Below are 12,585 nucleotides of genomic sequence, written 5' to 3'. Positions count from 1 at the left end.
CAAGAATTCAAACATTTCAGGAGATTCAGATCGTCAAGTGGAGCGAGCTCTGAGGTAATGGAGGTTGTGGTACTGCCCTAGTTTCAAGGTAAGTGTTTGAGCTAGGAGATATGTTTTTGTATAAACCCTAGGGTATTTCATGGATCGTTGGGGATGTATTTGTATATGTATGGAGGTTATAACACTCTAGTCTTGTATATATAAGGATTGGGTATTTTTATATTTTTCACTGCATAAACAGTAGGCATTTATGGACAGGTATATCCTCGGTACCCCACTATGGTTCGGGTTGATTATGTGTATATTATATTTGGCATCGGAGCAGACATATCATATTCTTTTTTTAAAAAAATATAGAGCAAAATTTTTGGGTCTTGACACCCAAGGCTAACAAATACCTTTGATGGAGTATTGTTTTTATTGCCTTTAAAATAATTTTATAAAAAGGCATGGGTTTAAAACACTAGAGATTTATTTTCATTTATGGATATTTTCTTATTTTATTAATTTTTATTACATTGGGATATTTTATGATTTTTTTTATTGTTTTTTTGGTTATTTTAAAATTTTAAACAACTTTAATTTTTTTTTTTTGATTAATTGAGTTTATGTTAAATTCTTTGTCATAACAATATTTTTCTCCCTCTTTTTAGTGTCTATTCTCCTCCCCACACACCCCCCCCCCCGGCGCGCCCCCCCATGTCTTCTTCCTCTTCCATTTTCTCTTCCCCTTTCTTCTCTTCCATCTCCTTCTTTCCTTCTCCCCCTTCAATCTATTTCTTTTCTTACTGTTTCTATTGTTCTATATATAGCTACCTTCTACCTTCTGTTATGTCATGTTGTTTCTCTTTCTCCCTTCTTTTTTTCTCCTTTATTTTCTCTTCTTTTTTCAACTTCTCCCTTAATTTGATTTGTTCTCTAGCTTCCTTACATTACATCAACCTTCTATATTCATTGTCCCAATCAGATGAAGTATGCATATATATCAAAATTTTTATAGAAGAAATTAAGAATTTTATTTGCAAGAAATTAAGAGTAAGAACAGAATTTTGTGGTTTTGGAATTACATTAAATTTTGTGAATTTGAAGAACTTTTACTGCATTTAAGCTAGTTGATACAAAATCCTTAACTTCTATTAGTATATGTATGAAAGATTACACCGAAAGTACCTATTCTGGTTCGTATTAAAGAGACCATTGTTGACATGGAAAAGGAATTGAAGAAAATGTGAAACTTGATATCCTATTTAAATAGGGAAGCTTCATTTTGTCTATGAGTGCTGCTAATACTAAGAAACAGGAGAAGAGATGCTCCAAATGGGTTCATCTTCACAAAGATAGGAAAGTGGCATGCAATTTGTAATTGAACAAGATCTAAATGAAGCGCCCAAGAAAGCATAATTTTATTTTTCTTTAGCTTGATTCATTTATGGCAAATCTGCTCTAGGGAGATATGTAGGTTCCACATTTAGCTGTGTTAATCTTCTAAGGCAGTTGAAACTCATTAAAATAATAGTCATTCAAAGCTTCTTTAAATAGGCAATGCTAGCCCTTTTACAACAATTCATATGAGCCTTTGAGGTTTCTTAAGTTAGTGTTCTCTACCTTTTCTTTTGTGTATGATTTTTTTCAAGTTGGTGCTCAATCAATACCTCTGTATAAGGAATAGAATCACTTTTTTCAATAAAAAATTTATTGTTCCTTCAATGTTAGGTACGAGACAACCATCCTTCCCCAATATTTAAAATGCAGAAGGAAATCACAAAACTCAAATGTATGCATTTTCAATTACCACGTAGATCATGAACTCTTGTTGTATTGATCTTTGATAATGCTAATTGCTTTTATAAAGTAGCTACATTTCATGAAAAATCATATTATTCTAGTGAAAGGAACAATACCCATCCATGACTTGAAATGGAGATTAAAACCTATTTTTGTGACTATAATTAATATAGCCACAATATCAAATCAACTATATAATTAATTATACCATTATTACAAAAATGAATTAATTAGATGCAATAATTCATAATATTTATGTTATAACAACAATATATAACTTCAAACAAAGATTTTATTATGACAACGATACATGTCCTTATGAGTTATTAGGCAAAAGTTGTCTCTAACTTGGATAAAATATTAAAGAAAATAAAATTTAGAAAAACTCATGTCCATAGCCAAAATTATGCACATGAGAGATGGCAGAAGTTGTTGTTGTGGCATTAAACTCAATAGGTTTGCTTTCAAAAGAGGGATATTCCAGCATTCTCATTCCATTTGTCATGAAAAATGGAGATGGAGCACCCCTTATATCAGTGAATTGCACCCCGTTAGCTTCCCTAACCACATTCTTCTTAAGCTCCTCCATGTGAACCCTTAACTGTTCAAGCTCATGCAACCCCAACTCTCCAATAGGTGCTTCCCACCAACAACTACTTTTGCTGGTTTTTCTCATTCCCTCGAGTGCTTCTCCACGCTTCTTCTCAGTGTCAAGTTGGTTAAGCACTTGTGTTAATTGCAAGTTGAGCTCATGGACAGTGGCGTTGCGGTGTGCCTCAATGAGATGGAGTGCACCGCTAGGTGGAGCAAGGTCACGAGGAGGATTTCGAGTGAGAAATCGATTTGTAAGGGCTTCCACTTCTGGATGGCCAAAGGAGAAGACCTTGTCAGCTGGAGAGAATACTACTATTGCAACCTCTACACCGCAGAGGGTGCATAGCTCGCTGGCTTTCTTGAACAACCCTGACCGACGCTTAGAGAAAGTTACTTGTAGATGATTTTTGTTGGGTATTCGCGCAATTTCAATCCTTTGGCGACCTATGCTTGGCTTTCTCCCCATGCCCAAAAATAGCTTTTCACTTAAACAAGCTCCTAGTATATGTGGGTGGGATGAGAGAGAGAGAGAGAGAGAGAGAGAGAGAGAGAGAGAGAGAGAGAGAGAGAGAGAAGAGGGTCTATGTGTGTATGAACTAGTGTTCTCTCTTTATTTTGTTTGGATGGGTGAAGGCGAAGTGGGAGGAAACATTCTTTTATGTACATATATAGAGGGGTTTTACAAGGAAATTTACTACTCAATGCTGGCTAAGATATTGAGACATAACCATATTGTTGATGACAAATATATGCGTTAGAGTTTGAGTTAATGCATGAATATTGTGACATTAATTTTCACTATTTTGTAGCATTATTGTATATCAAGAGCAAGGCTGGCTAACAAGCTGGCTAGCTAGCTAGAAAGGGAGAAAAAGAGAGCATTGTTGGTATAATATCTCCATTAATTAGAAATATGTTACCATTACAATGGCATTGGATCATTTTCTTAATCTTATAATTATGTAATAATAGGAAATTTATGATTAATTGATGTCCATTTTAATTAAATAAATTCCCATCAATTAGAAAAATAATTCTCTAAGAATATTTATTTTTACACACTTTATTTTGTATCTTGTTCTTTATTGGAAAATATTAAATTTTAGCAAATCACTTTTTTGCTACTCACTTAAATATTAAGTTGAGTTATTAAGTATAAGATTAAGATTAATGTGCATTATAAACTTTGGCTTGAAAATGCAAAACTAGATTTATCTTTTGTGTTGATTCGTCTATTTTAGTAATTATGATACAATAATGAAGACATGAATATATATATATATATATATATATATATATATATATATTAAGGTTCCATTTTCCCTAATTATATAAATTATTTTTATAGCGAATATGCATTTTTATATTATTTATTTTGTATCTTGTTCTTCATCGTAAAATATTAAATTTGGGCAAATTACTTTCCTACTAATCACCTAAATATTGATTAGAGTTTTTAAGTATAGATGAAAAAATATTTTATGTGATCGCATCTATTTTAATAATGACGGCACTTAAGGCGTAAGAAAACAAAAAAAACAAAAAAACAAAATATCTTCATGGTAATATATTTGATTCAAAGTTTTCTCATTATATAATTTAATAAGCTCAATTCAAGCCTATAGGAGTAGTATGATGATAGCCTTTTGATGCCCAAGTCAATGAAGGATGATAGAATCGTAGTACAAGGAAGTTTTCTCGTATTAATCAAGGTTCCATTTTAACCAAAATTTCCCATCAATGATGCAAATTATTTAATTGAGAATATGCGTTTTTATATACTTTATTTTGTATCTTGTTTTCTAATGGAAAGTTTAACAAATTATTTTTTTGTTAATCACTTAAATATTGAGTTATTAGGGATAAGATTGAAATATATTTATAAACTTTCCGTTAGAAAACGCTAAACTCGAAGCAATATTTTCTATGATTGCATCTATTTTAACAATTATGATAATTATAAAGACATGAATACACCCACTCATAATCATACTATCTTATATTGTTATTTATCAAAAAATACTAAATTTTAGAAAATGATTTTGTTGCTAATCACTTAAATACTAAGTACAATTATTAAATAGCATTAAATTTATTGTTATGAATTTTCAATTAGAAAATGCTAAACTAGGAGCAATTTATTTTATTTTATTTACATAGAAACTTTAGCTACCAACGAACCCTTCGGATCCCCTGGTGCGGCACCAAACCTACGGATCAGCGTCCTCCGCCACCAAGGCTCGTTGATCAAGGTAAAGTCCGGATGTGGACACGGCTTTTGTGCATTAATTGGACATTTGGCTAACCCGACCCTTGGGACACATCTCCATTACCATCCACGGTCCCCGTTGGCCCATAGAGTGAACTCTCACGATCCACAATTCCTCCTGGCTCACAGAGTAAACTCTCACCATCCACATGTACCGCTGCTTCCGTGATTGTATCTACTTGAAATTGAACCCTCCGATGCTCCTTCTTACTTACTGATATCTTTCCACCGCACCATATTATGGGGGAACAATCTTTTTAATTGATTGCATCTATTCTGGTAATTATTATATATAATTATGAGGAGATGAATATGGGTTTAATTATAAGGAAAATTTATAGTTGTCCTCACTCAAATTGATGGCATAGGGTCGAACACTTGGTGTGTAGTTAAGGGGAAAGAGGGAAGGGTGGAAAATAGGATATCATCCCAGCCTCATAAGTTAAAATCTTTTTAGGAAAAGATATAAGTTGGCTAAGGCTGAATATACTAGTTATTAATTAAATCAATAACCTTACAAAGATGGAGATTAGGAGAAATCTAATTTAACCATTAATTTACTTTCGTGTGAAATGAACATTGATTTTATTTAACAATTGTAGAAAGGGAATTTTCGTAACAAAAATTATGAAGAATTAATTGCATAGTCAAATGAGACAACTAGATAATGGTTTCTAGGCACATGTATAATTATATTGGGAGCAAACATTGTCAATACTCAATAGTACTAAAAATTGAATTGATCATAGAAATATTTCAAAAGCATGAAAATCCGTCAAGTAATTTTTTGGGTGAAATATTTAATATGGCATCTATTTGTTTTTGGTAATTAAAATAAAAATATTTTTATCTAAATATTTAAGGCAAAAGACACTGAACTATCTTAAGATTTTACAAAAAAAAAAAACATTGGTCGCTCTTGAGATTTTGAAAATCGCAAGGACTTCCCTTGAGATTTGTCAAAAAAACACAAATCTCGCTTTATGTTTTGCTGAAAAACAAGTCTTTTGAGTGGAAATTTGTGTCTTTTTAACAAATTTTAAGGGAGATTTGTAATATTTTTGAAATCTAAAGAGAGGTCAATGGAATTTTGAAACCTCAAGAAAGGCTCCTATCTTTTTACCAAACCTCAGGGACAATGAGTGTCTTTTGCCCAATTTTTTTTTGTAATTACTCAAGTGTTATGGCCAAATTGATTTTAAGATATTATATGATAATAAAAAATTAATGCTTTTAAAAGTGTAGTGTATATATATATATATATATATATATATATATATATATATATATATATGTGTGTGTGTGTGTGTGTGTGTGTGTGTGTGTGTGATTGCTCACATAGATCTGGGTTCACTCGATAATTGCACACGTAGGCATATGTAGTGGTATTATTGATGCAAAGTTTTGCTAGGTAGCCAGATAACTCGATGGGCTCCATTCAAGCTTATTAAGTGATATGCTTGAAAAAACTAGCTAATAGTACTTATCGATGACCATTTTGACCTGTCGACAATGGATTCTATTCGGGGTGTTGATAAAGAGGGAATGGCGGTTCTTAAATGAGAAGTGTAACGACTCCAAAAATAATATGCATGAAAGTGTAAATAAATTAATTAATTATAATTATTAATTAAATAATATAATATAATATAAAACAATAACAATATAATATGATATAATACAATAATATTATATATATATATATATATATATATATATATATAGGAATTGAAGCTTCAGGATCAAATTGATTTTAGAAACCCCCACTCCCCCTCACTCTCTCTCTCTCTCTCTCTCTCTCTCTCTCTCTCTCTCTCTCTCTCTCTCTCTCTCTCTCTCTTAATTTCTCCTCCATCTTTCCGTCAAATTGAAAAACAAACATCATTTTCGAGTCCTGACTCCGCTCCTTAACGTTTTAACTGGAGGGATTTCGTCGTTTGAACGTCATAGGCACCACTCTAAGGCTAAGGTAAGGGGAATAGATTATATCAGTTTATTTTGAAATTGAAACGATTAAACTTGAGTATTTGGATACAGAAATATTATATTAGATTTTCTGAATGAATCAAGCAATTGGAAATTATTGATTTTGATTTATTATACCGTATTTGGGGAAAATGAAAGTAAGTAGGGCTGATCATCTTTGTTTTCGTTTAAAATAAATATTTTGAGTTAAGTTAATGTTGTAGAGATGAATCATACCCGTATTTTCAGTAAAACATATACCGAGTATATTATGACATGTTTTCTCTAGTAGTTTATTAAATTATGATTTAACACTTAAATCGTTTGGCATGAGAATATTTCATTTATTGTATCATTAAAGCCTCTTGGGATTTTTTTTGGTAATATACTGATTTCTTGAATAGTTGAGAATAACGTGCATATTGTGAATTTGACGGTTTTATACCGATCACGGGGATTGTTGGAAAATTGTGGAAAAACTATTGCGAATCATGCGTTGAGAAAATGAGATCATTTTATCTGTTTTATTATGTAAGTTACAATATATGGTTTAAGAATCCTGATGAACCAAGTGTGATGAAAGTTTGGTACCATAGCTAGTGAGATTACCAGTGCAGCCACACTATTGTGGAAGTGTAGGTGGTGAAAAGTTGATTTGGTCAGAGAAGGGTTGTGTACCTTCTTGGGTCCGAACTAGGATGCAATAGGGAAATCGTACTTGCAGATGTGTTACTTTGACTTAGCTATAATTTGATCAACCAAACTAAGTCTAGTCTTCGGATTGCACAACCCGTCATGAGGGTCAAACATGTCGTTAGTCTAAATGAGTTCTTCTATGCATATTTATAGATTTATGTAATTGTGGCTATTATTGAGCCAGAGTTATTAACTGAAGGAAAATAAGTATTGTTTTTACTATATAGGTGTGAGTTACATTTTACAAATGCCATTTTTATTTAAAGTTAAGTTAATGGATGTATTTTACTTGCATAAGAACTCATTTTTGTCACACATTGATAATAATCTATTTCATCTTACTGAGAAGTGTCTCACCCCAATTATTTTCATACATTTCCGATACCCTGAGGAGTCTAGTTGAATCAGAGTAGCGTAGTGGAAGCGTGTGTGGGATAGAAGAGTTAGTTAGGAGAAGTATTTAATTAGTTATGTTTTTAATGTTTTGGAATTTTAGGGTTGTTAATTTTGATACTGGTGATATTTTGTAATAAAGGTCTTTAGTACTCTGGTAAATATACATTTGGAGATCTTCCGCAATAAAATTTCGAGTCATTACAGTTGGTATTAGAGTTTAAAATTTCGGGTCATTACAATAAGTGTTTTGAAGAAAAAGGGTAAGGTAGCTGAAAGAACATATAATATAGAGCCACCACCTTATTTTTTTAAAACATGGGGAAAATAATGAAAAACCATGAAAAATGTTTGCGAAGATTAGATTTTATGTTTAAGAGTACATTTCTACATAACATAAAATGATTAGCCAACCATCTTAGTGATGATCAACTTTTCAGCACTCCTAATGGAACCTATTCTAAAATGGCTACCACAATTACACATGTGTTGCCTTTAAAAAGGAGAAGAAACGAATATATATATATATATATATAATAGAAAAAATACATCTTTTGGTTATGTAGTGTTGGTGTCGCTGCCCAAACAGTACAACATGGTTTCAATGAGTCCAAAGTATTGCTCTAAAAAACAGAAGTTGACCCCAGAACCCTAAATTTGATAAAAACATGATGACGATGATGAGCACGACGACAACAGCGATGATGATGATGATGATGATGATGATGATGATGATGATGATGACGACGACGATGACGATGATGGTGATAAATGATAGGCCAAGAAAACAATTGGTTTGAAAACATTAACCTTGCATTGCCAACCTAAAAAGTCAAAGTTTGATATTAAAAAAAGAAAAAAAGAAAAAGAGGAACATCAAAGTTGTATTACCAAATAGGAATGACTTGACGTTCTTTTATATGGAGTACTAGCCTACAACAATGTTGGCCAAGCCAACTATGTAGTATGCACGATTAAGTTGTAATAATTGACCTCACAAAGATATTGCAAAGGAGTATGCATGTATAGGAGTGGCAAAATGGCTCACAGGTCGGGTCAGGTGGATCGTAAATGGGTCAAGATTAAACGTGTCACAACTATGTAAACCCTAATCCGTTTATTTAAAAAATATAATTTATTTATTTTAAATTTTTTAAAATATTTCATTAAAAAAACAAAGAAAAGAGGGCTGATCTGAAGATGAACACAACCATGCCAAATCCAATCAAATCAAGCAGCAGAGAAATGTATAATCCCCAGCTCAATCCATCAACAGAAACTGCAACTCGAGTATTCCTATATCTAAACAAAACAAATCAATCACAGATCTACAACTTCAACAGAGCCATCAAGGAGACCAAGAGTGACACGCTGATGGCGGCTCTGGAGATTGTCGTGGAGTACGTGGATCCAGTCTCTATCAACGACGTCGGGGCCGAAGTCGGAGCATCGATGTCTTGCGCCGACGCTACAACGGTGAAGATCATAATAGCTACGACGAAGAGAACAGCGACGACCTTCATTGTGCTTCTCTGATCAGAGATCTAGGCGGAGAAGAAGGAAACTCGTAGAGGTGGGGGAAAGATCTAGAGCTCGATAGTTGTAGAGAAGTAATGGGAATTTAGAAATTATTGGGTTTAGGAGCCAAATAAGTGGGTCACCTGATGGGTGATCCAACCCGAACCCGGGTTGATCCGTTTATAAACGGATGGGTCACGAGTTGATCCATTTATAAATGAGTTTACTTGTATAAACTCGAACCTATTTTAAACGGATAGATCACGGATCATCTGCCGAGTTTTGGACCCGTTTTGCCACCCCTATGCATGTACAAGCCTTCAAAGTCCGTCTATAAGAATTTCTATGCTGTATAATTTAAAGTTGGCAAGGAGAAGTCATCTGTCAGTAACAGCACATGGCTGTGATATATAGCCAAGAAAATGTGACTAACTTGAACAAATGCTAATAAGGCCAACATAGCAGCTGAGACAATGCATGATCTTCTTACCAAGGGTGGAGCCACCAGAAGAACAAACAAGCCTAATTCATTGCATTTGAGAGAGATATTTCATCATTTCAAAGGAAAACAATAAGTTTCAAGACTTTGAAAAGTGTTGAGACTTTGACTTGAATACAGTTATAGAAAAACATTGATACATAGAGTTTACAATTTTATTTTTTGTAGAGGTAAACAAAATTTTTGTTTAACTTAATTTGTCATTGTAAATATTCATATATTATTCTATGTAATATACTTTTAATTCAATAAATTGAATTATTGGTTTACTATTATTTATATAAGCATATATATATATATATATATATATATATATATAGTTGTATGTATATGCTATATGATTTACAGAAATTATTTGTGTTACGAGACTTGTATTTAACAACGAGAAAATTATCAATGGTATTATAAATGCAATGGCTATAAATTTAAAAATATTAATAGCAAGGAACATCATTGTCGTTATTGTTGCACATTAACGATAGTATTTAGATTTTTGTAAACTCGATGTTAAGACTTTTAACGGCAAAGCCTACAAAGACGAGCGATGATATTTTATAGCATTGTTAAAAAATTTTAATGGCAATAATACATTTACTAACGACAAGTTTGCTTTTTCTTGTAGTGTAACAACGGTTGTTGCAACCAAGAATTGAACCTAAAATCTTTAATATTGAGATTTATTCAAAGTGCTTCTACGACTATTTGTGTCCTTAATATTTCTTAATTCATATAAGTCAACTTAAGAAGATATAAAAGGTCACCTCCATCTTCCTAAGGCGGGCATAGTTTAATTATTGAAACCATAGCTTTAGAACCTTAATTGCACTAATATTTGGTTCATCAGAAAATGAAAATCAAAATTGATTTGACTTCTAAGCCAGATATTCAATGGTTAAACTAAACATTTAAATTTGATTTAAAATTTTTAAATCATTATAAATTGATACTTTTTCTTCCATTATAATCAACACAAAAATTTTAAAACATTAAGAACTAAAATTTTAGGACTATTAATTGTGGGCGGGAAAGTTTGTTCGCTCTCAACGCATGTTAGCTCAAATTTGATTGCAGAATCTTGATTTCTTGAGAAATGTTGATCCAATTTTGAATTTGACTGCTGATTTTGTTGTTTTAATGGAGAAATCCAATCCCCCCACTCAATCACTAAGGTCATCTGGAGAAATTTCTGCAGAAGAAATTAAATGTGATAAATTTGGTTATGTGGGGGCGAATCTAAGACAAAGATGAGCTTGTTAAGAATTCAATGAATCAAAGAAAAAAACTGAAACTAAAAAATAGAGAGTGTATTCTCTGAATTGAACAAGAATTAAATCTTCAAGTAAAAATAGAGAGGTCTTGGTAATATTTATACTACATAGAGAAACATAACAGTATAATAGAAATGGTCATAACAGCTAAGTCTTCTTTGCCTCCTTTTTTGCCTTGAGCTTCTCTTTCTTGAATTTCAATTCCATATTGTCAATGTGAGAGGCTATACTCCAACACCCCTCCTCAAGATGAATATGTATATTAAGGATGTTCATCTTGCGAAGAGTATTTTTAACTTTGGGGTATTCTCAAGAGAGGGGGGTGAATTGGAATTTTAAACTTTCTACCTAGGTTAAACTAAATAACAACAGTATATTCACAACCTAGGGTCTGTTTATGCAATTCCAAATGTGCAAATAAATAAAACATGCAAAAATTAAATCATGCGCGACATTCACAATATAACATACACGTGAGGTAAATAAATTATGAAAAAATAAAATGCACACACGATATGTTATCGATATTCGACCAATACAGCCTATGTCCCCACCTCTAGCTCGCAAGCGCAAGGATTCCACTAATACTCACTTAATGGGTGGAGCGGCACCGGTTATAACTAGGTCAATTAGTAGGGATGACCTCAACCTATACCTTACCAAGATGGTGCACCTAACTTTTCTAACCGGGTTTAAGCCAATCCGGGACTATTTACCAAGGCAAGTCTCCCTCTTCAGGCCCACACCTGGAATACAATGAATTTAAATTTACGTACACGGAAATGTGCTTCTCAACTAAGCAGACTATGTACTACAATACGCAAGATTATGTCTATAGTCTATCAAGGACAATAGTGTATATCAAAGTAAGATTTGAAACACAATATATGAATATCACAATATCATATCAAGGTTTCAAATATGCTAGCTAGATGATTCACACAACCTTAATAAGATGTTCTTAATGTACTAAGCATAATGGATGTTTGAATGTAAGCTTTTGAAAATGATTTTTGCACACAAAAACATAGGCTAAGGTAACTTGCAATGACAATGCAAGAACCACAAGCCACTAAGTCTTCCCACACAAGATTTATCAAATAAAATTGATGGGAGAACTTAAAACTTTACTCTCAACAAAAACCAAGCAATCAATATAGCAAATGAGAGTATGAGCTAGTGAGATTAAGCATGAGCACTTTAGAAATACTCACAACACTTGAAAGATCAAGAAAAATGAAGTGTATAAGTGTTTGGGAGTAGTATAGGCAAACAAAAAAAAGGATTTTTGATTTTAAGAGAATTTTGGTCCTAATCAATTTGCTAATTCCTTGCTAATTATAGCAAATAAACATGTATATATAGGTAAGGTGGAATTTTTGACCGCTGGGGACTCAATGGGGATAATTAGAAAAGTTTAAAACAAGTTTAGAAAAATTAACCCAGTTTACCCCTTTTAATTTTTAGTAAAAATTAATTTAACCCGAGAGATTTGCGTGCCCGGTCTGAGGTTCGGGTGCCCAAATAGACTCACTCAAAAAATCAATTTTTAAAGGTTCGGGTACCCGAAGTTAGGGTCGGTTGGCTGAACAAAAGTC

General features: G+C 32.7%; 1 protein-coding gene across 1 annotated transcript; it reads right to left on the bottom strand.

Moving 5' to 3' along the window:
• Positions 1 to 2,161: 2,161 nt before the first annotated feature.
• LOC131155942 (agamous-like MADS-box protein AGL62) lies at positions 2,162 to 2,845 on the bottom strand. Its single transcript, XM_058109396.1, has one exon. The coding sequence runs from the start codon at positions 2,843 to 2,845 to the stop codon at positions 2,162 to 2,164; it is 684 nt and encodes a 227-aa protein (XP_057965379.1).
• Between the last annotated feature and the right edge of the window lie 9,740 nt (positions 2,846 to 12,585).

The sequence above is a fragment of the Malania oleifera genome, chromosome 5 (assembly GCF_029873635.1).
Source record: "Malania oleifera isolate guangnan ecotype guangnan chromosome 5, ASM2987363v1, whole genome shotgun sequence".
NCBI lineage: Eukaryota > Viridiplantae > Streptophyta > Magnoliopsida > Santalales > Ximeniaceae > Malania > Malania oleifera.
Note: the sequence above shows the minus strand (reverse complement) of the source record. Positions and strands in the feature narration are given on the sequence as shown.